At 46.5% G+C, this 27,847-nt stretch overlaps 3 protein-coding genes and 1 long non-coding RNA gene across 5 annotated transcripts; 3 read left to right on the top strand and 1 right to left on the bottom strand.

Moving 5' to 3' along the window:
* Positions 1–311: 311 nt before the first annotated feature.
* On the top strand, positions 312–2,974 carry LOC126524010 (uncharacterized). The gene is made up of 6 exons (XM_055067025.2): positions 312–810; positions 900–1,002; positions 1,068–1,201; positions 1,452–1,511; positions 1,834–1,938; positions 2,545–2,974. Exons 1-6 carry the CDS (start codon positions 579–581, stop codon positions 2,916–2,918), a joined length of 1,008 nt encoding a protein of 335 aa, XP_054923000.1. The 5' UTR covers positions 312–578; the 3' UTR covers positions 2,919–2,974.
* On the top strand, positions 2,961–4,893 carry LOC140219143 (uncharacterized; the record flags this gene model as incomplete). Its single annotated transcript, XM_072289037.1, has 1 exon — positions 2,961–4,893. A coding segment is annotated over one exon (795 nt), but the record flags the coding sequence as incomplete, so codon positions are not given.
* On the bottom strand, positions 4,056–6,608 carry LOC129382828 (uncharacterized). Of its 2 annotated transcripts, XM_055067024.2 has the most exons (3): positions 6,011–6,608; positions 5,210–5,776; positions 4,056–4,931 (listed from the first exon to the last, which is right to left on the bottom strand). In XM_055067024.2, exons 2-3 carry the CDS (start codon positions 5,681–5,683, stop codon positions 4,056–4,058), a joined length of 1,350 nt encoding a protein of 449 aa, XP_054922999.1. In that variant the 5' UTR covers positions 5,684–5,776; positions 6,011–6,608. The 2 variants fall into 2 exon arrangements, with proteins under 2 accessions (XP_054922999.1, XP_072145008.1); XM_072288907.1 differs by lacking the exon at positions 6,011–6,608 and having other exon boundaries at positions 5,210–5,985.
* Positions 6,609–8,285: 1,677 nt separating this feature from the next.
* Positions 8,286–20,487, top strand: LOC140219052 (uncharacterized). The gene is made up of 3 exons (XR_011895361.1): positions 8,286–10,743; positions 17,414–18,237; positions 20,267–20,487. It is a non-coding gene; the product is annotated as an uncharacterized lncRNA (long non-coding RNA).
* Positions 20,488–27,847: the final 7,360 nt, after the last annotated feature.

Here is a 27,847-nt window from a genome sequence, read left to right as displayed (position 1 = left end):
AACTCCGTTGCAACGTACCACAGCTATCGGGCCAGAGCGTCCGCGGTTCTGCAGTCGGCAGTACGCGCGCACGTCGCGCGTCCCGCAGTGCTTGCTGGGATTGCACTCCGCGCACCGCCGATTTTCTCGGTGCGAGACGGGGCAACGGAAAACCGCTCCAACAGGGTGCGCTTCCGGTGATCGAGGATGCTCAGTGCGCACCGGTGCGATTGATCGAGGATGAAAGTGCGCACCAAGGCGCCCCGGTGCGCACCGGTGCGGGTGATCGAGGACGCTATAATATAGCGTTAAATAGCCGCTCCTATAGGGAGTATGCACTGAAACTCGGCCGCAATGTGGCGCTGCGGTTCCCCGAGCCCGGCGCCATGCTTGTGGTTGTGCCGCAGCAGCCGACGCATGCTTGCAGCTGTGTTCCGTAAGTGTTGTGTGGTGTTCCCTAGCATTTAGGTTTCTCGTGTGTTGCATGTGGCGTTGGTTGTTTGCAATACTGCTGCGTTGGAAGCTTCCTCTACGGATACACGCTGTAAAGACTTGGAAAAGTGCCCACACCGGAGCACGTTGTTGCGCGCCGAGCCGCAATGGTGAACTGCGCCGTCTACGGTTGTTCCAACCGGTCAAAAAACAAACCCAACGATGAGAACTTTCAACCGCTGGGCTTCTATGTCGTGCCCAAAGTCAAAGAAGGACAGTGTCTTAGGACAGCTGAGCTGTCTTCAAGGCGCAGAGCTCTGTGGCTGAGCAGAATTCGTCGCAAAGACCTGGACGAATTGGCGACGCATTACCGAGTTTGCGGGGCGCATTTCATCACAGGTAAGCACGGCAGCGGCATTAAAGCTTAGTTTTTTAGCGCAATTCTTTGCATGCAGCTCTGTAACGTACCAGTGGGCTATATTTTTCAGGACGACCAGCTTATTTGATGGATGAGGCTAATCCCGACTGGGCGCCGAGCCTCAATCTCGGCTACAAGTCCACGACGCACGCTGGAAGAAGCGCAAGCGACAGGTGCAAATTAATTTTGTACGCAGTCAAACAAGTGATTATGAACTAATCGAACTAATTTTTTACAGGTATATGCGACTCAAGCAACGAAGGCGCGCGAGTTCTGCAGCCAACGCCTTTGAATTAAGGCAGCGACCGGAGAGCGCGAGCACGAACGCGGCGCCCATCGCTGCAGGAACGGCGGCCGAGGAGATTTCTTTCAGTACGAAGGCGTCACTTCACACTTACATTCTTCTACTTTAATTTGCATATTGCACTGGACCAACCTTAAGCTGTCCATTATTGAACCTTGTGTACTGCGTCTGTGTAATTTAATATACGCGAGCCAGCACGCATTTACTGCAGTGCACAACATTAAAAAAAAAAGGGGGGGGGGGGGCGAGGGTGCCGGGGGCAACGTCCAGTTTACGCTCTTGCTTTCACATAAATTACAGTGTTCATTTCTTGTGCAGGTGACGAAGAATCCCCCTCATCAGAACAAACTGCAATGCAACACCTTGTAGGCCATGCATGTAAGCTAAGTAAACATTTATGCATTCGTACTTAAGAGAGTATGGAGCTCTGGAGCATGGCAATTGCTCATTTAGGCTTCTGTGTTATGTGCGCAAGGACGTTTGTCTTTGAATTCTCACAGCTGATCGAATACTGCGTTTGAAGCTGTTAACAGTAACGGTGCATGCAGATGCAACACAAAATAATTTGTAAATGGAGAAACCATTTAGTCAGCCCGTTAAGACTTGCGCACGCAAGCAAAGTGTTTTGTTGCGAAGGTTCCACTGAAGACTGCTTTTTTTCAACTAGTTTGTTTCCTTTCTGCGTGCTTTCATTTTGCAGCTCCCGAGGAGCCTTCATGCTTGGAATGTCCAGTTCTACAAGAAAATCTAGCCACAGCTCAGTGCCACCTGCAAGCGGATCTGCAGAATAACCAAGCTTCTGCATGCAAGTATCGCACAGTTTTGTTTCTAGGGCTTGCAAATCCTGTGTTCCTGCATGTCCTGATTTTGGCCGAAGCGGTGTGAGCAGACGTAAAGTCTTTAATGTACTTGATTAAAACACAATCCTTTAAGCTGGAAATGTTTCAAATATTTAACAAAAATTATATTGTTGGTGTGGAAAAAACACAGGGAATGCGGGAGATGGAAATTCAACACGATGAACAAAACAGGATGAAATCAGGAGCCATTTCGACAAGTGGACTTGTCTTCTTCAAGGCAACATGTCACTTTTAGAAAGGCAAGTCCACATGTCGGCACATTGGCTCCGGCTTTCATCTTGTTCTCGTTTTGCTTATTGTTGGTGTAGGTGCGATATGTGCAGTACAATCTGACCATTATGGGTGTGAAAATTAGGGATGCGGTTTCTTTTGCACTGAAAGCTAATCGTATAACAAACAGTTCAGTCTGACAGGCAGATTCAAGGTCATTATTTATTACAATAATAAAAATCCTCATGTAAAGGTGCTGAAACAAGTAACATCATTATACATTGTGTTGACACCAGTGCTTTCCCTTCATATGGTCATCACACATTCAATTTATCATGCAGGCATGATAGACAAAGAGGTGACAGCTGACCTGCTGTCAGCCCACATCTCTTCACTGGAGGAAGAAAACCACCGCCTTCAGCATGACCTGGATATTGCACGCAGTCGCCTGGCAAAGGCAGCCCCTGGAGACAGGGATGTGCTCCGCAGCAACCCAGACATGGTTGTTTTTTACACAGGGCTGCCAAATTATGCAGTTTTGGAGGCTGTTTACATCTTAGTTGAGCCTCATGTAAGGCATACATTACGAAACCGCCTGAGCAAATTTCAGGAAATGGTCGTTTTCCTAATGAGGTTGCGGCTTAACGTCCCGTTACAAGATCTTGCATACAGGTATTTTATTCTGGGCAACAGCCATACCTATATTCATTTGTAACATTAAGGTTCCTGCACTACGCAGAACTGCAGTTGAGCATGCAATAGCCATTTTGTGCTGGTGAACTTTATTGCATTAGCTTCAATAACACTTACTAAAGCACATAACAACTCAGCAGTTTTATCTTACAGGTTTGGCATTCACCAGTCAACCGTAACGAGGACAGTAGAAAGGTGGCTTGATGCTGCTTACATTAGGCTCAGCAGTCTGATCAAATGGCCAGAACGTGAAGATCTTCAAAGAACGATGCCAATGGCATTCCAAGAAACATTTGGCAAGAAAGTAGCTGTGATTCTGGATTGTTTTGAAGTCTTTGTGGACAGACCTTCAGCCATGGAACCTAGATCATTAACATGGTCTACGTACAAGCATGCAAACACCGTGAAGTACTTAATTGGCATCGCTCCACAAGGTGTAATTACGTACATATCAAGAGGGTGGGGTGGGCGTACCAGTGACAAAATGCTGACAGAATCGTGTGGCATTCTTAGCAACCTGCTACCTGGCGACTCTGTGCTGGCTGACAGGGGTTTCTTGATCTCTGATGCCGTGGGCATGTGTGGAGCGAAGCTGGAAATCCCAGCCTTCACTAAAGGGAAGCCGCAGCTTACTGCATACTCTGTTGAGGCAACACGTAGGCTAGCAAATGTTAGGATTCATGTTGAAAGAGTTATTGGGTTAGTCAGGAACAAGTACTCCATTCTCAAAAGCACTCTTCCCACTGAATTTTTGGAGCCGAAGGTGCTTAACGGCATAAAAGTCAGCGCACTTGACAAGGTTGTATTTGTGTGTGCCGCACTTACCAACCTGTGCGACTCTGTTGTACCATTTGACTGACATGTGTCCTTAGTGCAAAGCATCTAGTAAATGTACAGTACTTTTTTTACACCCGCCGTGGTTGCTCAGTGGCTATGGTGTTAGGCTGCTGAGCACAAGGTCGCGGGATCGAATCCCGGCCACGGCGGCCGCATTTCGATGGGGGCGAAATGCGAAAACACCCGTGTGCTTAGATTTAGGTGCACGTTAAAGAACCCCAGGTGGTCGAAATTTCCGGAGTCCTCCACTACAGCGTGCCTCATAATCAGAAAGTGGTTTTGGCACGTAAAACCCCATAATAAGATAATAAGAATACTTTTTTTACGACTTCTTGCAGTCATTACAAAACCATTTCCGCGATTTAGGTGCCCTCTTCAAATTAACACACTGAAAGTGAAACCATTGTCGACTGCAATGCTTCCCATCACACCTAATCATGTCTCCATATTCTGGCTGCTGACAGTGGCAATATTTATCATCCTGACTGCCTGCACTTTGCTCCACTACTACTTCTTCAGCAGCAGTGGTCCAATAACGGAAACAAAGTTCAGGCAGGAGAACTCGTTCAAAATACAATGCACACTTATCCACAATTTCGTTGCAGAACTCCTTATCAAACATTACTCTTTCAATAAAAATATCTTTCTGTGTCCATACTACAAAATCGCAGTAGTTTCTTTTGCAGACAAACATCTGCATCATTACTTGCTTGAAGTAATGATGGTTTCTCAATAACTTTGCATCACTGCCATCAACTACAAGATAAGATCGTTGCCGCTCTGGAATTTCGCAAATAAGTGCATCTTTTGCAGAGTATGGACATTTTATCTCCAGAAGGCCGTCTCCACAACAATTGCAATGTACAAGGCCATCAGGAGTTGCAGCCAGAAATGGTCGCTCTATGCTTATGTGGAGGCCAGACATTTCACACTTAAAGCCTAGATGGTGCTTCTGCATTGCCTCTATGTAAGCTGCCCTCCCAGCAGCTTCTTTCTTCTTTCCCCACTGAGTTGCTGCAGTCTGGAATTTGCAGTCCTCTGGGTAGCACAGTCTCTTCAGCAGGCTCTTTGAAGGCTTGGTCAATGAAGTTGCAAATACCGCTCCTGCATTTGAAGCTGTGATGCGTCCAGTCCGAAATAAATGCCACTTCTCGGATGCAGATTGGGCCTTTGTCTGCTTCTCGATCAGTACACACACCTGCAGGAAATTGCAATTCATGTGCAAACAAACACAAATATTTATCCTTTCGATTGTTTTTTAGTTTTGCTGTAATGCTTTAAGGATGTTGTAGATTCATGACAATATTGCATACATTTGAAAAGTGCCCAGGCAGCATGTGCAGGTTTAGCATAAATTATAATTGTGAACAGATGCTGACACATGGATGCACGGCACATTACAACAACAACCTGCACAATTAGTTTTTTTGGCAAGGTATGGCTGTAAGCAAGCTACAAAGAGACGAAGAAACTTACATCAGGCTCAATTGAGAGGTCCTGCAAGACATTACGGCATTCTGCCTGTACATCCTCCAAGGAAATTGGGCACTGCTTCCTTTGCAGATTGCGGAGGAGGAGCTTAGGGTACTTCAAGCCCAAGGGAATGTAGGGGTCAGCAAATTTTTGGGCAAGCGAGAGAAGTGCTGGCCTACCCTCAGATTTACTCAATGACGAGAAAAACTTTAACATCTCGTCCTCTCTCGGCTTGGGCATTTCAACACTTGGTGGGTCGCGGGGGGCAGCCTCAGTGTCGTCCAGGCGGCGTTTTTTCATTGCGGAAGACGCGAAGTCCATCTCTGCCACCGGTCGGCATTCCAGACTGACGAGATGAGGCGGTAGCCATGCATTTTGCCCATCTGTGCATGATTGACCATCCCGGCGTGTCACAACAGCCTCCAAATAAAAGAGCACTGCACCAACGTGTGAGCACGCCTCCCCGAGGCCGGCCATGCACGTACAGTGCGCGCACAAAACTTCCCCGTCAGCTTTAATCAACAGCCACGGCAGCAGCAGCTTATCTCTGAACGCCTGAGAGTGGCGGACCTGCGCAGGGAGAAAAGATACATCACAGTGTTTAGCTTACGCGATTAGACACTGTGAACACGAAATCAGGCGTATGAAGCACGAACAACATTACAGCAACTTCACCGACGATCTAGCGACAAGTGCGACGGACTGGGCGCCACATACATTGCTTGCTCCATCGCTATATTTCTGGACGACTGAAAAAATGCCCCAAGCCGCTGACATGCGGTACATTATATAATTACAGCCTACCTTTCCAACGACGACGACGTTGCCATCACGAACTTTCACTCTTGGTGGCTCCACGAGACCACTGGTGACGTAATTATGAGCCTCCAGGGATTTATAGCTCTTTAGCTGATCCCGCGTCACGAAGCTCGTCCCGTGGACTAGATAGTCTCTGATGTCCGCACGGTCGACACTTGGATAAAAAGCAACATCGTTCGTAAAGTGGTCATCGGACAGCGCCAACGGGTCATCTCCGCCGCATTTCGCGATTTTGATGATGTATCTGCTGCGCTGGGGGCAGGCAGCGACTTTGCGTAGTCGCTGAGTTGCATGTTACACTGCAGTCGCGCCGAATGAGACGTACACAGCAGCTTTTTGTCGCGCAACAACGTGCTCCGGTGTGGGCACTTTTCCAAGTCTTTACAGCGTGTATCCGTAGAGGAAGCTTCCAACGCAGCAATATTGCAAACAACCAACGCCACATGCAACACACGAGAAACCTAAATGCTAGGGAACACCACACAACACTTACGGAACACAGCTGCAAGCATGCGTCGGCTGCTGCGGCACAACCACAAGCATGGCGCCGGGCTCGGGGAACCGCAGCGCCACATTGCGGCCGAGTTTCAGTGCATACTCCCTATTGCCTTTTTCAAGCAGATTAGTATAAATCACATTGTGTATAGAGTTCGCAACGTACACAACAGTTTCATTGTACACGTTACAAAATTCGCGTCTGCGTTCTTTAGAAACTTGAAGCCACCGTAACGCTCCACGACAGAACGATTACCACTCATTTTAAAGGGCCCCTGAAACGGTTTGGACAAATTTTGTAGGCGCATAGGGTACAGCTTAAGTAGAACATTCGCACCACAATTTAAGTGAAGCGTTACGTATTAATAGAGTTACAAGCGATTAGAAGTTACCCTCCTCCCTAGCCATGCCTTTCCTCCTCAACTCGCTCGCCGAGCGAGCGGCGCTAAGCTCCGCCTTCACTGGTCCTGCGTCACGATGCAACGTCACATCGTCCACTTCCGGTTGTTGGAGCACGCCTCCTCCCGCGCGAGACCTCTCCGCTGGCCGCTTGGCCGTCGACCGAGAGCCATCGAAGCAGCGTGCGTTGCGAGCATTCTGTCGTAGCGCCGAAGGTGGCCGGTATTCCGGTAACCACAGGCAAGCTGGTCATTTCGGCAAATGACTGGAAGCATAAACTCAAGCTGATGAAGGAACTTCAGAGTAGACGGACGTGAGCAGCCTGATCGGTCTGCACGGTCCAGACACTTGTTGGCGCAGCGCTTAACCAGTCAAACGAAGCGCTAATATTGCTCTAACCAAGTGTAAAACATTTTAAACATTTATAAGAACAACGTGTTGATGATTACACTCCTGCGAAAAATACACACCAGCAGCAAAGAAGAATGCACTTCGTTGCTGCTACTGTGTATGGTTGAGCTCTGTGCCACCAGGTGGCTGCACCGTGCAGACCATTCACATTTACCTTTCTGCTCATCTCATGGCTCATCCCGGCACAGTCAAGCGGCCAGACCCTGTCCCCTTGCGCTTGTGTTTGCCCGAATACCGGACTTGCGAAACGCTATTGCATTAGTAATCTTCCGCTGTAAAGTGACGGCCACAAACGCGCAAACCCTGGCGCCTATCGGATAGCCGCAGTCCGATGCGCAGCAGCCAGTTCGCTCGTATGCTGCCTTGCAGAGGGACACGATTTCGCAACTTCACATCTTTCCAGTCGCTACGTCTGCAGCCCACAACGCAACAAGGGTGATTCATCGTGCTCACGAAAAGACTGATCGACACTGACGGCGGAGCTCTCGTCAAAGACTGCGCACGTTGTAACACAAGCAGACGACACTTGCTGTGTGCCGGAAGTGCTCAAGTGTACTAAAAAACTATTCTTGTGTATTCTCTTTAAGTTATTTTCTTTTTACAAAAACAAAGTAACTAACATTCCAACTATTACGAGCATCATTTGTTCACCATAAAGTTGGAAAAATTATCGACCACGCGCCCTGGTCAGCCAATCAGATAGCTCGCCCATGTGACGTCATATGGGTTATTTGCATCATATGGGTAGGGGCGGCTTAAAATTCCGCAGAGCAGTGCGCTGCAATCGACAGCGATGTGCATTTTTAAAACCTTATAATAAATTACACGCTTTACGCAGAGCACTTAGATGTGTCAATTATTGATCAGAAGGACCTACTCTAACGACTCAGTACGTTTGTAGAAAATCGCCAAAATCGTTTCAGGGTCCCTTTAACTCTTAAAAGTTGTCCGTGAATGCGTCGCGAGTTCAAAAAGTGAATTATCCACACAGCTTCACTGCGTACGTATCTTAAGCACCACCGTTATGCTGCCGCCGTTCCACGCAGAAAAGCTAGCTTTACAGTTTGAAAAGAGTTCCGTGACACGATCTTTAAGGCCTGCAGTGCAGCACGTTTTAAAGCACTGGGATCGCTTAATTTTTTGCAAGCTTTGTACTGAGCTAGACATCCAACGATATTAAAAACAAGATATGCTCACCTTCGCTTGAAACAGAATCGATCAGCCTATTGCACATATCGGGCGGAGGACTTGCTCGTAAATACTTTTACTATAACTTTTACCAATCATCTTCCTTTCACTACGGCACACAGCAGTAAATCCTGATGTCATCTACGACAATAGGCTGTCTGTAATCAACTAAAAAAGCTAGATTATCCTATGAATCTTCTTAAACAATTTTTCCAGTCTCTTAAGGAGGCTAGGAAAGGGAAATTTATGCCGTCGATCTAGCATTGCAGCGTCCACCTATGCTCGTTGTTTACATTTCTTGCACCGCTCATCCTCTTCTAGTTTCACTATTCAAACGCAAAGCATTCGCAAATATGTCTCCTTTTGTATATTTGTGAATTTATTCATTTACCGCCAATGCAAGCGCTTTGTGCCTGCCGAAATGGCAAGACAAGCTCTGAACAGATCGCAGAAGCAGACGACAGCGAACAGGTTATAACTAGCGCCACTCTGCTCGTACGTTCTTTCCCTAGCGGCAAAAGGGGCGAACTAGACTAGGCGTGCTGGAGGAGGGAGATCTGTGCAGGTCTGGAGTTCAGTAGGTCGTGGGCCGTACGTCACACATGAGAAATTGGCATCGAGATGGAGTCAGTGATGCCACGGCTGCTGATTTATCACTAAATCTACTGATTTTTCTAAATTTTTTGCTGATTCATTGATAAAGCGCTTGAATCTACTGATCTTCTTGCTTTTATACAAAAACGAAAGCAAAAGCTGCTACTTTGTTTTAGTGCAGAGTTGGATCAATGGATGGATGTTATGGGCGTCCCCTTTGGCACGGGGCGGTAGTTGCGCCGCTAAGCCCTTGCTACACTCTACACACTATAGAGTTTCTCACTACATTACCTAGAGGCACGGAGGAAGGAAAGATTTCCCTCCGTGCCTAGAGGGAAATCTGGCGCTGCTGCGCTGTGGTATGCATGGACCTGAACATCGCCCCCGAGGGCTCCGTGGTCGCTGCGCATGCGTTAGCTGAGAGAAGGTGAGAAAGGAGGACAAGTTGACTTTACAGGATGTGACGTCGCATTGATTTTTGTTTTTGCTTTTATGACATAACTACTCTCGAACTCAGATGGCATGGCTCGCGTCTTGTTCGCGCGCGTACGTATGGATGTGGTCTGCTTTTTGTTTTTGGCGAATGCTTAGAAGCTTCAAGTTGCGAACACTGCGGTGGGCCAGGGCTTGATGACATTTGTTGCCCAGCTGCTGGTGCTACCGCGACGTACTTGGAGCCGGTTGCGCATTCGAGCTGTGGTCGATGTGATCTCGAAATTCGAAGGAACACGAAACGGTTGTCGCAGGTCCCGCAGTGATCGCAGAATAATTTATTCGTTCGTGCCTTCAACACTGCAGTTCCTACGCGTTGCACCGATGTAAAAAAAGAACAAAAAAACAGCGACATCTTCCACGCGCCAGAAATGCATGCACTCAACTAGCGTGGATGTCGTCCTGTGACGTTTATCGCGTTCTTAAGTCTATCTTTCTCCATCTCTATAGGATGACTACGCTATGCCCTTCTTATTTACCCATGCAGCGCATGGCTGCATTTAATTACCTTTCTCACAACTGACCGCGGTATGGGCGTCAGAGGCTTTCATTCGTTGCAGTGAGATAATTAAAGCGTATTTCCTTCACTTAAAGCTTCTTAGTAGCTCCTTTGCGAGCCGTGGAGTTAAATCATACAATGCGTACGCTGTGAGCGAGCTGGTAAACGAACCTACTTTACTGCTGCTGCTACTATCGCTTTTACGAGAACTTTCAAAATTAAACATATATTAGTATGAATCGGCTCACCAAGCTTTATATGCACGTCCGTTGCCTTCGTTCATAGATCATGTGCGTAGCTCTGCAACCGTGACCGATATTGTAAAAACAGCAAGAAGACAGATGACACAAGTAATGTGTCTGCTTTAATTGTTGTCTGTGCTGTTTTTAGAATTGTTGCATGAGGAGCATTTGCTTCTAATTGTGGCAGTAACGTTGTGAATTGTCCTCGGCCCAGATCGCTGAATGTGTGCAGCCTTGTCTAATTTGTTTCACTTTGCTGCTGTCTTTACAGCTTCTGCTTATTTCCTCTGCCTACACCTTATATTTGTTGTGTTTATTGAGACCTGGCCTGTCTCTGCCTCGTTGAAGACAAATGGACACAAGTACTGGTTGCTGTTGGTTTGCTCAGTCTGAGCGTGGTATGTATATCCCTTTGCTAAAAGGGTATGCTGCTGCGTCTAATGCAGGTACTGCTCATCTAAAGGTAGATTTTTAGTAGTGGTTTGAGTGAGAATTAGTTGGTTTGAGTGATGTATGACACCAGAGAGTTATTGTTCTAGAAAGGTGACAAAGCTGGTCCACAAATTTAAATTATGGAGATGCTTAACCATTTAAGTTTTCTAAGTTGCCATGGCATATTACACAAATTTAAAATTTCAGTTGCAAAAGACATAGTAGAAGAAGAATCCAGAGGATTTGCTGCCAGATGTCTTGAGACAATAAATTGTAGAGAAAGCATTATAATATGTGAGCTGCCAATGATTGTCGTCAGCTCTAAGCCATTTTTCTATATAGTCACTGATGCTTCATTGTCTGTTGCCATCACATGCTTGTTATAAACAAAAAATTGAGCTGCATGGTTCCCCTGATTTTTCTCGCTCATAAGATACAAATGTTTTGATTTCGGCTGCCTTGGGGCCTCATGGTAGAAAGCGAGTGTTTATTAGCCAGTTGCCAGCTTCTAAGATCATGTGCTTTGTAATGTGGGTGTTTTAAAGGATACTACACATTTGCCATCATAACTGTGAGTGCTGCTGCCTAGCACTCCCAGGGCTATGCTTAGTACATATGCGCAGCTATCCAAGAAAATTGACATTGGGACAACTGCCGTTGAAACTCACTTGGTAGAGCGTTGCGAGCACAAGGCAGAAAACATGGGTTCAGCTTCGTTGTCTCTTATGCAAAGCATTATCATGAGCTGTCTCCTGGCTTCTTCGTACATCCAGTCAGATGGGCTCAACAATAGTTAGTAATGTGCCTGATGGTGGGTCGTTAATCTGGGTCCTTAGTGCAGCAGCCCAAATCTTTACCCATTAGGCTAAACATGCATGCATAGCGCATGCATAGCGCATCCTCATTGGTTCTCTCGTAGCAGCTAATTCTTTCAGATGTTATGTGACACAGGGTTTGGGATTCACCCGTTTCAGCTCGGATGCAACAAAGCAGGTGTCGTGTCTATTTCGCTGAGAAGTGTGTGCAGTTGTTTTGGTTTCTCTGTGTTTATTGTGCTTTGTATTTCATGTGGTGTTAGGCATTACCTCAATTGCAGCTTCAATGCTGTGCCCATAAAAACAGTTGAATTGAATTGAATTTTTATTCTCCTTGAACAAATACACAAGGAAGGAGTAGCCACAAAAAGCTACTGAGATTAGTAGCTTGACGAGGTGGCTGCCCCTTTACACAGCAGCAGCAGCAGTTATTAAAAAATTTTCATACAAATGACTGCTTTCATACAGATGCACGGACAATGATTGCACAACGGAACATAAGCATTTTGCAAAATACAAAAGTGAGCTTCACATTTATGAGCAAAATATATGAAAATAGATAAATAAATACATCATAATTCACAGGAACTGATCTCGCATTGCTTTTTTAGACAACTGTGACACATCTACACATTTGTTGGCAAGATTATTGAGCAGAGCTGGAAGAGTAAAAGCGATTGATTGTTTCGCATAGTTGTTTTGAGGAGTAGGTATGTGCCAAATATTGTGGTGATGCATAGTGTATACGGCAATATTTTATCTTAACTCTGAAATTTCGCTGTAAAAAGAGTTGTTCTTTTTTGTGGCCGAGCAGTATGTCTGGAGTAAATGATAATTATAAAAATCATGGACATTTATAACATTAAATTGTTTAAAGAGTAGCTGCGTGTGAAAATCATATGGGACGTTTGCAATTATTTGCATAAACTTCTTTTGAAGTAGGAACAGTCGGTTTAGATTCGTTTTTGTTGTGCCCCATACTAGGTGGGCGTAGGATAACCGAGAAAGGGCTAACGAGTTATATAGTAGTAGTTTTATACGTTGAGGAATGATATGTCTACATTTGTTTAGCATACCCGCAGCTTTGTACAATTCTTTGAGTTTCTCGGATATGGTCATCCCAAGTTAAAGTACTTGAAAAATATACGCCCAGCACTTTCATGCATTCTACTATTTCAATTACATTGTGACCAAGTGTAATCAGCGGCAAGCTTATAACCTTATTTTTTGGTCTGAAGAGTATTGCTTTTGTTTTTGCGGTACTAATAAGTAAAGAATTCCACTTTGTCCATTCCAGTAACAGCGGCACTGTTTCATCAGATATCTTTTGTATATCGTCAGTTGTTTTACCGGTGATTAATAATGTAGTGTCATCAGCATAGCAAATTGATGTTACATGTGGATTTAAGCTAAAAGAGTGTAGGTCGTTAACGTAAACACAAAATAAAAGTGGCCCCAATATACTGCCCTGGGGTACTCCCATCTTTATGCATTTAATATCTGAAGAGGATGTTCCTATTTATACGTACTGCTTACGATGTCTTAAGTAAGAAGCTAGGAGGTCATATGCAATGCCGTGTACACCGTATGACTGCAATTTATCAAGTAGTATTTCATGCTGTAGTGAATCAAAGGCTTTCGATAAATCTACGTATACTGCCAGTGTTAAACTATGGTCTGAAAAATTTTTTAAGATTATTTCCTTTTGCTTTAGCAGCGCAGTTTCTGTCGAACAATGCTGACGAAATCCATGCTGAAAATTGTGTAGTAATGATTGCTTAGAAAAATAGTTAGACAATGTTATATACAAGAGCTTTTCTATCGCTTTGAAAAAAACGATAAAATCGATATGGGTCTATAGTTCTTCAATACATTTCTGTCACCGCCCTTAAAAATTAAAGTTACTTTTGCAATCTGCATGTTTTTTGTAAATACACCAGTGGAGAGGATAAGATTAAAAATGTGCGTTAATGGAAGCGCTATCTCATGCACTACATACTTTAGTGGTCCTAGTTGCAGGTTGTCTACGTCGCAAACGCTACTGTTTTTAAGGTTTATAATTGCGCAAGCTACCTCTTGAGCGTCTGTTGGGTAAAAAAATATGGTGTTTGGGCTTGTGCAAGGTCTGTGTATACTTTTGTGTTGTTGTACTGCATTACTTGTGAATTGGTTAATGAAAAAATTGTTGAACAGATTGGCTAAAGCAGAACCAGAAACATAATCGTTACCGTAACATATTGAGTCAATTTCATTAGATTCTTGGCTATGCCAGAGAACAGTGTTTATTTTTTTCCAGGTCAGGTCGGTACGCTTAGTGTCATGTGAAAATAGATTAGAGTAATACGCCGACCTCGCTTTCCGGGGCAACTTCACAATGTTGTTTCCAAGCCGCTTAAATTCAGCAAATACATTTAGGTCCTTGGTTTTAAGGAAGGTAGCGTAGAGTTGTTCTTTGGTTTTAATTTTATCGTATTGTCACGTGGCAGTGACTGAAGAAAGCAGCCAAACTGAGAAAGACCAAACTAGCGTTTTATTGGGCGAACGTGTGCCCTCAAAAACAGGCTACACTCAAAGAACGGCGACAGCGGCGAACGCAGTCGGCGATCGGCGAAAATCTGATCAGCGGGTCAAGCGCGTCGACTTTTATACAGCAGTCATCGAATGTTCCAGACTAATCGTTGGGACCCGCATGCCTTCTACAAAGTTCTACAGAATTCGCGTCAAGCGATGAAATCAGATAACGCGAGGTTCGGCGACAACAGACAGCTGGGTAGAAGCATCGATAACTTTCCAGAAACGTCGGATACATGCAGGCGCGTCCCGCGCTGTGCGATTACATTTGTTAGGTAGCGAAACGTGGTCGCCCGATAAAGGTAAGTACACATGTCAATACCCCCCCTCTTAAAAAACATCGACCCGATGCTGCATACAAATGAAAGTAATAAAGAAAAACACCCGTGGCGAAGAAAACAATAAAATAAGGAAGTTCGTCAGCGTCTGTAAAAGGGTTTCAGACGCACCACGTGGACCACTTCAGATCGTGCGCAGCGCCGCTGTGAATGAGAAATTCCGTCTGGCACGACCTCATAGTCCAGTGCGCCAATACGTCGAATGACCTTGTAGGGTCCGAAATAGCGTCGGAGTAGTTTCTCACTGAGTCCTCATCGGCGTATCGGGGTCCAGACCCAAACACGGTCGCCAGGCTGGTACTCGACGAAGCGTCGTCGGAGGTTGTAGTGTCGGCTGTCGGTCCTCTGCTGGCTCTTGATTCGCAGGCGGGCGAGCTGTCGGGCTTTTTCGGCGCGCTGGAGATAGCTAGCGACGTCAACATTCTAATCGTCAGTTACGTGCGGCAGCATGGCGTCAAGCGTCATCGTCGGGTTCCTGCCATAAACCAGCTTAAACGGCGTGATCAGTGTTGTTTCTTGCACCGCCGTGTTGTACGCAAAGGTTACCTACGGCAGGACCGCGTCCCACGTCTTGTGCTCGACGTCGACGTACATTGCTAGCATGTCGGCGCGGGTCTTGTTCAGGCGCTCCGTGAGACCATTCGTCTGCGGATGGTAGGCAGTTGTCCTCCTGTGGCTTGTCTGGCTGTACTGCAGAATGGCTTGGGTGAGCTCTGCTGTAAAAGCCGTTCCTCTGTCGGTGATGAGGACTTCTGGGGCACCATGTCGCAGCAGGATGTTCTCGACGAAAAATTTCGCCACTTCGGCTGCGCTACCTTTTGGTAGAGCTTTAGTTTCAGCAAAGCGGGTGAGATAGTCCGTCGCCACGACGATCCACTTATTCCCGGATGTTGATATCGGAAACGGCCCCAACAAATCCATCCCAATCTGCTGGAATGGTCGGCGAGGAGGTTCGATCGGCTGTAGTAATCCTGCTGGCCTTGTCGGTGGTGTCTTGTGTCGTTGGCAGTCTCGGCATGTCTTGACGTAACGGGCGACGTCGGCGGTCAGACGCGGCCAGTAATACCTTTCCTGTATTCTCGACAGCGTCCAGGAGAATCCGAGGTGCCCAGCGGTTGGATCGTCGTGTAGGGCGTGCAGTATTTCTGGACGCAGCGCTGACGGTACAACAAGAAGGTAGCTGGCGCGGACTGGTGAGAAGTTCTCCTTCACGAGCAGGTTGTTTTGTAGCGTGAACGAAGACAACCCGCGCTTAAATGCCCTAGGGACAACGTCGGTGTTCCCTTCCAAATACTCGACGAGGACTTTTAGCTCCGGGTCTGCACGTTGCTGTTTAGTGAAGTCTTCCGCGCTTATTATCCCAAGGAAGGTGTCGTCGTCCTCGTCGTCTTGCGGCGGGGGATCGATGGGGGCGCGCGATAAGCAGTCGGCGTCGGAGTGTTTTCTTCCGGACTTGTATATTACCGTGACGTCATATTCTTGTAGTCTGAGGCTCCACCGCACCAGCCGTCCTGAAGGGTCCTTTAAGTTAGCTAGCCAACACAATGCGCGATGGTCACTGACGACTTTGAATGGCCTGCTATAGAGGTAAGGGCGGAATTTAGCTGTAGCCCAAATGATGGCGAGGCATTCGTTTTCAGTCGTAGAATAGTTGCTTTCTGCTTCTGACAGTGACCGGCTAGCATACGATATCACCCTTTCAAGTCCTTCTTTCCTCTGGACTAGGACGGCACCGAGGCCTAGGCTACTGGCGTCAGTGTGGACTTCGGTATCGATGTCCTCGTCGAAGTGTGCAAGTACTGGCGGCGACTGCATGCGTCGTTTGAGTTCTTGAAATGCCTTCGCCTGCGGCGTTTCCCACTTGAATGCGACATCACATTTGGTTAGATGTGTTAGTGGCTCCGCGATGCCTGAAAAGTCCTTGACAAAGCGCCTATAGTAGGCACACATGCCAAGGAATCTGCGCACTGCCTTCTTGTCGGTTGGCTGCGGGAACTTTGCGATGGCAGCTGTCTTCTGTGGGTCGGGGCGTACTCCTGATTTGCTGATCACGTGGCCTAGGAACAAAAGCTCATCGTATGCGAAGTGGCACTTTTCCGGCTTCAGAGTGAGCCCTGATGACTTGATGGCTTCTAACACTGTCGCAAGCCGCCTAAGCCCACGAAACACAGAACCTCTTAAAAACTTCTTGAAACGGCTACAAACGGCTATAGACGTCTTGGTCTATGATACGACTGAAAATAGAATTTCTTCTAAACATAACCTCAGCACTTGGAATATGCTAGTATATATTCTATCTGCGGCAAAACCCACTACTGGTGTCACTAGAGTCTGTTTTGGTAAACGCATTCAGAATGTCTAACTCAAGAACTTTTCTAGATCTTTTTGTCTAAAAGTGCATAATATGCCAAACGACGTGTTAAATGTGCGGCTACCGTCGGCCGTCGGCTTTAGCGAATAAAAGACGCCACAGACAAATCGAACTCGTTGGAAGCAACATAAGTTAATTGGCTTTAATATTAAATAATTTCACACCAGAACTTCAACAAACAAGGGCGTGTTATTGTTTCCCATACGGGGCGCGCACACGACGCCTGGAAACCATTCTATGCTCGCGCAGCAGGTATTGACAGCAGCAGGAGCGAAACGCCGGTGTTGCACAGCGGTGTCACAGAGCCACCGCGCTGCGATTACTTCGGCGGCATAATCCAAATTTGTCGGACATCTCATTCTGTGCTGGAAACACTGGCAGGCAGGAAGTTTGAAAAAACGGCCACTGCCGCCCGCTATGTCTCGGTCGTGGGTTCGTTATCCAGTTGTGCGTCATTCTAAGCCGTTCTGTACATTTATACTGGATATTAACTGGAGTCATTTAGCTGTGCTGATGCTGTTTGCCGTGTGTTTTGCATCAGTGCTTCGGGACATCGGCTGTATTGCGTGTTTTCGCCGACGGCTTACTACCACAATGGCGGGATCTGCGTTCGCCGCCTTCGTGTGTCGGTGCGTCTTTGTACGTCGCACGTTCGGATAACACTTTTTCCGGTAAGTAAAATACATGGCACTTCGTTTTTCGTCAGCAATGTGAATATTTTTAGGTGTTACCCGCGACAATTCTTGATATATGGGCTCTTCTGCCCTGCGAGTTTTCGTCATCACTTTTATACAAGGGTTCTGCTTGTGTTCAGCACTACCGCGCTCCACAACTTCCGCAACACCAGTCAGAACTTTGCCCTGCTTGTTAGTCTTTGTGGTTAACGTAGCACGAACCAACCGAAAGGAGTGCATTCGAAGACGACGCGCTGGCTGTAATGCTGAACCAGACTGAACTCGCCCTATTTTGTGTCCTTTTTTCTTACGTGTGTGCGCGTGTGTGTCAGTGACTATGCAGTTTGTAGCGTTCCCACTTTATAGCAAAACAAAAGATATAACTGCAATATTTACTTCATCTATACAATTCCAAATTAAATCGTCTGCTGATGTACAAATTTCACTTGTGTTTTGTTCTTAATAAGCAGCAAAACCTTTAACCTAGTAGGTGCTTCATCTGGGAGTGAAATCACGACAGCTTGGCATTTATTAATGAATGACTGTGACTGGGTCACCCTATTTGTAATTGCAAATCTGCCTTTCAACTGACTTCATGCTATCTTATTTTGTACCTTTCACTCAATAGACGGCTGGACATCCTTCTTGTATCTTGGCGCTAGCTGGATGACGGGACCTCATCATGATCAGTGTAAGCCAATGTACTGTACCCTCTCTGGTCCTCCCAGTGCTTTTTATATGGGTTAAGGCCAGCGAGCGCTTCGTGGTAGAATAGCTAGTTGGTGTCTCACAAACGGGCATTTTTTTGCACTGGTCCATTATAAGCTGCCACTATTATAACCAATTTCTCAGTGCCAGTGTACATACACAGTTCTGCTAATAATTAGTTTCCCTAAGCCTTACAAAATTTACCTGTAGGTAGTCATTGCTATGTAGGAACTCACAAATTAACTCTGCTGTGTCATACAAGTATTCCATACATGAGTAAAAATTTTCTACAACAGTGTACAACACCTTGCTTCCCTAATGCACAAATAGATTCAAGCTAGTATTTCATTAGCTTGGTATTCTAAATGTTTTCTGTGTGATTTAGTTTCTTTATAGGAACTTACTGTACAGCATCAGCAAGCAGTCTGATTTAAGATTTATGTGTGCTGTAAAAGGTGTGCTTTGCCGCTACAATTGATAAAACATGGGCCGAGGCTTCTATACAAGGACAAACTTCAATTTCGCTCTACCGCCCTCAGCAATTGGCTGGCGCTTGCAAAATGAATTACATCAAGTAGCTTGTGCCGGACTGTTTTTTAACCTTGTTGTGAGGAGATCACAAAATGATTTGTGGAGGCGCCAGCGTCTGAGATATAGATTGCGCTGCAACATATGTGCGTGTAGAACAGGCATGATGCTGAAGGTTCCAGCAGTTTGCAGAGGTGCTTTTAAAATTTTGTCATAACTGCAATTTTACCTGTCCTGTATTTTATCACTTATTTCAATAATCTCATTGGAGGTATCAGAATTTAGCAGTATATTTGCCCTGGCCCATTAGCCTGCCACATTTGCCTTTTCACTAGGTGGGGAATTATTCAGCATGGACCATTACTTGAATACACCTTTTTGTGTGCAGTGGCTTCTCAGTTGCAAGTCAACATAGATGCTCAGAATTACCTGAGGCTATAGATGCACTGATGACTTTGCCACCTATACGAATCGCTTTGCACTTTCTCACGCAAACAGCATGTTAACACTTCCAAGTCAGTGGGCAATGTTATCGTTTGATTACATCATGAGATACTTTCAATTTTGTATGACGCATCATCCAAGGTGTTGAGTCATTTGTGTGAGGTATTGCCCTAAGCCAATTAGGGTCACATGAAAATATATGAACAAAAGTGATTGATCCAGCTAGGAGTGTTGCTTTGGAACACTACTTTATCACCAGTCCTTTGCATGCTACCTGCTTACTCTGTACTGTGTCATGTTTAAGTTTGAAAGAAAGGCAACAGCTAGGCAGCGCAAAATGCCCCAAACTTGCTTTTAGTTGAACAATATGAAACGCTATATAACTTTTTAATTAAGTTAGTACATCATTTACCTGCACAGTGAATTACTGTTTTAAACTGATTATATTTTGCAGGAAGCTTCTCAGACTTGTTTGACAGGTTGATAAGTGGCTTTTTAGCCACAAAACACCATACAATAATTTAAAGGTTGACTTTGACTCTGCTATGCAACTTAATGACTATATGCCAGGAACAAGATCTCTGAGTTGTGGCGCTGGCTAACACTCCCAGGGTTCTGCTAGGACGCATAAATACCCAAGAAAGTGGATGGGGAAACGACGCCGCAGTAGCTCAATTGGTAGAGCATAGCACGCGAAATGCGAAGGTTGTGGGTTCGGTTCCCATCTGCGGCAAGGTGTTTTTTCATCAGCTTTAATTTCCATTAACTTATCGTTTCTTTATTTTTTTATTAAGCACAAGTAATTTCCCCTATGTTGTCCTTGGTGTCAGTGTTTGTTGGTTTCTTATGATAGAAAATATACTAGTCATTTTAAACATAATCGCATACATACCTTAAGATACCTGTAATTTAAGAGAAAGGAGTGCTTAAATTTATTTTTAATGTGAGCCAAACTTTTTACTTAGCACATATTGCTAATTGAAGTTCCAATTTCAACATTCCCATTTCCTCCCTTGCCCTTTTTTCCCTATTCTGTGCAGGTATTGCTTGCCTATGTCTACAAGAACCGTCACATGTGGCCTGTGACAGCAAGCTTTTGTGGGCAGCCAGTGCTCTCCTACGAAGGCTGGCCTACTCTGGCAGCGGCGGCAATCATCTTCGAGATTTATCCCTGATCACCTTTGCTGCTATTAATCACTCTTGTTAATTACACTTTCTGCATCTTTTCTAATTTATTAGGTAATAAAGTATGAGTATGTGACATGGTGTGAAGCTGATGTCTTGCTGCATTTTCGCTTGCAATCACCTTTTATGCATGAAAAGCTCATCGTGCAGTTTATGAAAAAAAAAAATAACAGCATATTATGATTTATCTTTCAGTTCTGGCAACATGCAACGTACAAGGAATTTACTAATGGATGGTATGCCGAAGAACTGGCCATTATTTCTGCGTGATGCTGTGCGAGCATGTGGAGTTACCTTACAAGAGGCACCCAGAAAGTGAGTTACAATTTACTTTTAAATGAAGCATGGACATCAGAAAAAATATATTTATATTGCTAGTTAGAGTGGTTTGCAGAGTGTTTTTCCAGATGTGTACTATCCTTTATTTCTTAACTCATTGCAGCACAGTGGCTATTGTGCCCCCTGTAGCTGGAACCAAGATGTAATTTTTGCCTGAACTGCAGCATCACTGACAAAATTTTTCTTTGCTATAAACTATTTCAATTTGGTGGAGACCCAGCAGGGCGAAGTTTTGTCATTAATTACGTGTTTCACGCCGAGATGTTCTTGTTTAGGTCAATGAGTGAACATTGGAATTATATCAGCATACAATACAGATCTTGTTTTATTTGCAAAATAATTCTGACAGGCGGCATTCAATTGATTGGTCTAATTAAAAAGCACATATTGACCAATGAGGCTGTACTACACTATTCCCATGGTTCACATCTGGAAAAACTACCTCTGCATCACTCTATATGACAATATAAACTTTTCTCTGATGTCCATGCCTCGTTTAAAATAAATTGTAACTGTGGGCAAACGTCGTGTTACTGTAACAGCTGCCGCAAAAATTTGAGGGAATGTCTAATAAAAGTCTTCAGTTGTTCTTGTCAAGCTGTCCATTAGCCAACTTTTAGCGTAACGTTAGCAGGGCTTACTGAAGTACTTCTAGACGTCCACGGCTACAAAATGCCTTGATCAAGACAGCTACTAGGCTTTTGAATTAGCCGTTCAAGACATCTTTTAGACATCAAATAGCTGCTTGCGTGTTTCGTGGGAGGTGATCGTCGAAATTTCAGGCGAAGACAACGACGTCATCCAGGTAAACAAGGCACGTCTGCCACTTCAGTCCGGCTAACACAGTGTCCATGACGCGCTGAAACGTAGCAGGCACCGAGCACAGTCCGAATGGCATGACCTTGAACGCGTAGAGGCCGTCTGGCGTGATGAAGGCAGTCTTTTCGCGATCTCTCGTCGACTTCTATTTGCCAGTAGCCAGACTTGAGGTCCATCGACGAGAAGTATTTAGCGTTGCAGAGCCGATCCAATGCGTCGTCTATCCGTGGAAGGGGATACACATCCTTCTTCGTGATCTTGTTCAGTCGACGATAATCGATGCAGAAGCGTAGGGTTCCGTCCTTTTTCTTCACCAGGACTACAGGAGAGGCCCACGGGCTTTTCGACGGCTGGATGATGTCGTCGCGCAGCATTTCGTCGACTTGTTGCCTAATAGCTTCACGTTCTCGCGTCGAAACTCGGTAAGGGCTCTGGCGGAGTGGTCGAGCGCTCTCTTCGGTTATTATGCGATGCTTTGCAACTGGTGTTTGTCGAATCCTCGATGACGTCGAAAAGCAGTCTTTGTATCGTCGGAGAAGACTTCTGATCTGTTGCTGCTTACTCATAGGAAGACTTGGATTCACGTTGAAGTCTGGTTTCGGGACTATGCTCATCGGGGTAGATGCGGCTGAATCCGAGAGGACAAAGGCATTGCTGGTTTCCACAATTTCCTCGATGTATGCGATTGTCGTGCCCTTGTTGATGTGCTTGAACTCAAGTTGGTTAGCATAACTTCCACTTGCCCTCCGTGGAGTCGAGCGATCCCTCTTGCGACGCAAATTTCACGGTCGAGCAGTAGATGTTGGTCGCCCTTGATGACGCCTTCTACGTCAGCGGGTGTTTCAGTGCCGATGGAAATAATAATGCTGGAGCGCGGCGGGATGCTCACTTGATCTTCGAGCACACTCAAGGTGTGGTGACTACGACAGCTCTCCGGCGGTATCGCTTGATCTTGTGACAGCGTTATCGATTTCGACTTCAGGTCGATGACTGCGCCATGTTGATTCAGAAAGTCCATGCCGAGAATGACGTCTCGTGAACACTGTTGGAGGACAACGAAGGTGGCAGGGTATGTCCGGTCATGAACGGTAATTCTTGCCGTGCAGATCCCAGTCGGCGTAATCAGGTGTCCTCCAGCAGTCCGAATTTGAGGGCCTTCCCATGCAGTCTTAACTTTCCTCAACTGGGCGGCGATGGGTCCACTCATGACGGAGTAATCGGCTCCTGTGTCTACTAAGGCGGTGACTGCGTGGCCGTCGAGAAGCACGTCGAGTGGTTCTTTGTCTTGCGTTACAGTTAGGTCTTGGCGTCGGATCACGGCTGCGTCGTGTTGAACTGAAGTTGGAACGTCGCGTCGTCAAGTCGTCTTTCATCGGTGTAGTGTTGGCTTCCTGACTTCGTCGCGACGGCGGCGTGTCGTCATTAGGTCGTCGAGATGGTTTCTTTGTCGTCTTCGTCGGTGGCGGTGGATCTTCGTCAGTTCGACGAACAGCAACCGCACCTCCATCGGTTGCTGCTTTTAGTTTTCCGGATATGGGCTCGCAGAGCGGCCCCGTGCTGGGCCGGTGTACGGTCGGCGCTGCGGCGACAGGTAGCGGCCTGGTGACGGCGAACGGGACGGTCGTCGAGGGTTCCACTGAGTGGCGGCGAGGTAGTCGGCGATGTCACGAGGGCGTTCACCTTCCCTCGGGCGCTGTGCGTCAACGGCGAAGCCTCGCAATTCCAGGTCGCGGTATGGGCATCGGCGGTACACATGGCCGGCTTCGCCGCAGTGGTAGCAGAGCGGGCGGTGGTCGGGGGCTCGCCAAATGTCCGTCTTCCTCGCGTAGGTGCGCTGGGCGACGGGTGGGCGTGCTGGCGGCGGACGACGGTATTGCGGCGTGGTCGTGGAGGGGGACCTTGACAGCGGGCGACGGCGGCGTAGGTCATCGCTTCTGGCTGGGGCTGCGATGATTGTGATTGTACCTCAGGAACTCCGAGCGATCGCTGAACTTCTTGTTTGACAACTTCGGCGATTGAGGCCACTTGAGGTTGCGATGAAGGGAAGATCTTCTGAAGCTCCTCTCGTACGACTGCCCGGATGGTCTCGCGCAGGTCGTCGGTGGCCACTGATTGAATGCCGGCGTAGCTTGTTGGCTTGGTGCGTCGGTCGAATTGCCGGTTCCGCAATTCCAGTGTCTTCTCGATGTTCGTCGCCTCACGAAGAAACTCGTCGACGGTCTTCGGTGGGCTTCTTACCATTCGGGCGAAAAGTTCCTCCTTTACACGACGCATCAATAGGCGGACTTTCTTTTCCTCTGACATTTCTGGGTTGGCTTGGCGGAACAGACGGGTCATTTCCTCAGTGAAGATCGCGATCGTCTCATTCGGCAGCTGCGCTCTGGTCTCCAGTAGAGCTTGGGCTCGCTCTTTTCGCACGACGCTCGTAAATGTTTGCAGGAAGCCGCTTCGGAACAGGTCCCACGTCGTCAAGGTGGCTTCTCGATTCTCGAACCACGTCCTGGCGGCGTCCTCCAATGCGAAATAGACATGACGCAGTTTGTCGTCGCTGTTCCAGCTGTTAAATGCGGCGACCCTCTCATACGTCTCGAGCCAGGTTTCCGGATCCTCGAATGTTGAACCGCGGAACGTCGGAGGCGCCCTGGGCTGCTGCAGCACGATGGGGGACGCTGGGGCTGCCATTGGGGTTTCCTTGGCCACCATCTTCTTGGTCTTCTCAGGTAGAAGTCCGTGCTCCGGGGGCAGCTGTTGAAGACGGCGGCTTGCTCAATGTTCCGGGACGGCGCTGGTGTTTTCTTTGTGGTCCGGGCTTGGATTACGGCTTGTTGGGGGCGTCCGGTACATGAACGTAAAGCATCTCCACCAGATGTCACGTGGCAGTAACTGTGAAGAAAGCAGCCAAACTGAGAAAGACGAAACTAGCGTTTTATTGGGCGAACGTGTGCCCTCAAAAACAGGCTACACTGAAAGAACGGCGACAGCGGCGAACGCAGTCGGCGATCGGCGAAAACCTGATCAGTGGGTCAAGCGCGTCGACTTTTATACAGCAGTCATCGAATGTTCCAGACTAATCGTTGGGACCCGCATGCGTTCTACAAAGTTCTACACAATTCGCGTCAAGCGATGGAATCAGATAACGCGAGGTTCGGCGACAACAGACAGCCGGGTAGAAGCATCGATAACTTTCCAGAAACGTCGGATACATGCAGGCGCGTCCCGCGCTGTGCGATTACAGTTGTTAAGAGGCGAAACGATGTCGCCCGATAAAGATAAGTACACGTGTCAGTATATATCCTTGCTTACCCAAGATTTTCTTATTTTGTGTGTCCGTTTAGCAGTTTTTGTGGGAAAACTTGCGTGATAAGCATGTTTCACTACATTAAGAAATTCGTCATATGCCTTATCTGCATCTTTGATTTCATATATGCACTCCCATGTAACATCCTGCAGGAATTCTTTCAATTGCGTCAAGTTTGCATCCGAAATATCTTGATAAACGCGTTGACGTTTTGCTTTTTTACGGCGAACTGTGTCTAAAAGAAGAAAAACGGGTAAATGATCGCTGATATCACAAGCTATGGTGCCAGCGGTAGTTTTTTCAAGCATGGTATTCGTTATGAACAAATCTAACAAAGTCTCTGATGTGTCTGTTATTCTTGTTGCGCTTGTCGGAACAATATCATAGCCATACACACTAACAGTCGATAACAAAGTCATTTGCTTGGAATCACGTTGAAGTAAATTAATATTAAAATCACCTCCGACAACAAGTTTTAGATTCTGCTCAGTTGAAAAACATAATAAACGTTCCAAAAAACCAAAGAAATTGTCAGAGCGCCCAGCGGGCGGCCTATACAAGCCAACAAACATGTTTTCATTTGCACGGACTGCTACAGCTTCATAGTCATCAGTTACACATGTGTACTTTCTTTCAAGGTGGCAATCGATGCATTTTTGCGTAAGGATAGATACACCGCCCCCTATTTTGTTGTTTCGCGTCACGAAGAAATGAGCATACGGTGGTGGCGCATACATTTCCGAGTCATTTTCGTACCAGGGGCGCGATCGGAGATATTCTGTTCGATACGCGTTCTGTTCAGTTGCTGTAACGTCACAAAGTTGCAGTATGCAAAATTTGTCACAGCGGGGCGGAGAGAGCAGCCAATCAGGAAGCGGTGACCTCCCCGGAAGTTTACTTCCGTCGTTTGTCGTCTGCTTGCAAACGGTATACTACAAAACCAAATGTTTCTCGTCTTCCAAATGAAATAAATCTTTATCTAAAAAAATGTATTTTTTCTTCTCAAGCCCAAACACGTTTTCAAATAGTAGTACGTGTGACTACTGCAATTTATAACTATTAGGTTCTTTGCGTCGTCCCTAGGTGGTGTCGCGCACAGCGAGAAGAAAAAAGAAAAAGAAAACGACGGGAGGAGTGGCGCACTTTTCAAGGGGCAGCGACAACATTCCAGTGGCTCGCTGGCACCAATGATGTTGTCGATTTATCTGTACAACCAACGAATTATTTGTTTCGAGAAACAAAAACGACGCTGAAATTCACTTTCTGCCATTTCTTCAAACGCGTTTCGCACCGCCACCCGCTCTCCTCCTTCCTCTAGAAACGCCAACGCAACAACCTAAGTTCCCAACGGAAGCGCCATTTTCTCGAATTAAACTATGGATTGGATTCAAACGTGCTATTCCGCAGCCGAAAAGGCCGCCTGTTGGATCCAATCCAATCCACCAGACGCGCCATGCGAAGCCGTATGATCGCTCCAGTCTTCTCGTTTAAACTTCTCAACTCCCGTCGCGTTCGGACAAAATGCTCGGTGGGCGGATGATTGACAGGAGCGTGTCGTCATTTTGACGTCACCAAAAACGGGGCGGTGCCCCGCGGCTGGCGACGTCGGCGCGGAGTAGGCCAATCGCGCGCGCCGGTAACCGAACGAACGCGCTGAACAACCATCTCCGATCGCACCCCAGGTTTCTGTTAGTATAATCACAGAGAAGGGGAAGCTTACGCGATGAAAAAAAAGTTCCAGGTCATCTATTTTTTATTTTGCAGACCGACAATTGAGAGTAAGAAAAGACAAAGAAGAATTTCGTGGTTTTACTTTTTCAGAGAACTGGTGGGGTAAGACAACCATATCAGATAATCACACAAGCAATGCTACTAAGTCAACGATTGCAACCGCGTGTCTTTCTTGACAACAGTCGCTCGATCCCCAGTGGCCTTCCGCATAAGAATTTTGCCGTTCGCATGCCAGACAAAACGGAAGTTGTTCGCCGCTGCCCAGTCTTTTGTTGAGCGTAGAAGTTCTTGGTTCTGTTTCGTTATATTTTCTAGGATTGAAGCGCGGTTCCTGACGTCTCTTAGCCTCTTACGTTTAGCGTACCACAGTTCTCGCTCTCTTTGACGACTGAAACGAACAATTATACCGGGGGTTTTGTCTGGCGTTGCGGGAAGTCGGTGTATGGCAGTAATATCATTATCTTTCAGGCAAGGTACTTCAAGAACAGGTGCAAGTTCATTTACTTTACTGAGCAAATCTTCACCAGGTGTCACAGGAATACCATGGAACTCTAAATTTAGGCGCCTGCTGCGCCATTCGAGTTCATTGATGGCCTCCTGTAACTGTATCTGTGTTTCGCTCAATCGCGCTTCGTCAATCTTGTCCACTCTTTTCTTCAGTGACTGTATATCCTTGTCCTGTTTATCTAGACGTTTCGTGATGTCATCAAACGTTTGTGACATATGGTGAATCGATTCTTCTATTCCGAGAACAGATTTCCTTAGCGGTAATAGGTTCTCTAGCTTTTCTCCTATCATCGCTAGCTGTGAGGCAACATTGGTTGCTTCGTATGCTGAACTGGAACTTTTTGCCGATATGCCAGCGGATTTTGCTTCCCGACAAGATTCGCACTTCCATGTTTTCCGATAGGTATCACTTTTCGAGCGGAGTACCTTTTGTGTTACATCGCAACAGCTTCCAGCATCGAAAATGTTGTTGCACCCAATACAAGCAAGAGTCAATTCATCGCGTGTGGTAGGCTTTTCACAGACAGAGCACTCTGTACTAGACATAACCACAAGGGTTCAATGGCAGCAGCGGCAGGCGAGACAGATTAAGGGCACCAATAGTACAAAGCTATGGTTAACTGACCTGCGTAAAGCAGCAAGCAGGTCAGGTAGAGCATCTGCCTCACCTGCAAAAGGACTGTGGTTCAAATCCCGGTGCCACGCAATTTTCCACTGGATAAAAAAAAAATCCACATGTTGA

This window comes from Dermacentor andersoni, chromosome 6 (assembly GCF_023375885.2).
Source record: "Dermacentor andersoni chromosome 6, qqDerAnde1_hic_scaffold, whole genome shotgun sequence".
NCBI lineage: Eukaryota > Metazoa > Arthropoda > Arachnida > Ixodida > Ixodidae > Dermacentor > Dermacentor andersoni.
This window is presented reverse-complemented; position numbering and strand designations above follow the sequence as displayed.

Coding starts and splice junctions, on each gene's coding strand:
- LOC126524010 (XM_055067025.2), top strand. CDS start 579: ATGGTGAACTGCGCCGTCTACGGTTGTTCCAACCGGTCAAAAAACAAA. Junction 1,003..1,067: donor GGAAGAAGCGCAAGCGACAG/GTGCAAATTAAT, acceptor AATTTTTTACAG/GTATATGCGACTCAAGCAAC. Junction 1,512..1,833: donor ACACCTTGTAGGCCATGCAT/GTAAGCTAAGTA, acceptor TTCATTTTGCAG/CTCCCGAGGAGCCTTCATGC.
- LOC129382828 (XM_055067024.2), bottom strand. CDS start 5,683: ATGGCCGGCCTCGGGGAGGCGTGCTCACACGTTGGTGCAGTGCTCTTT. Junction 4,932..5,209: donor ACCTCTCAATTGAGCCTGAT/GTAAGTTTCTTC, acceptor AATTTCCTGCAG/GTGTGTGTACTGATCGAGAA.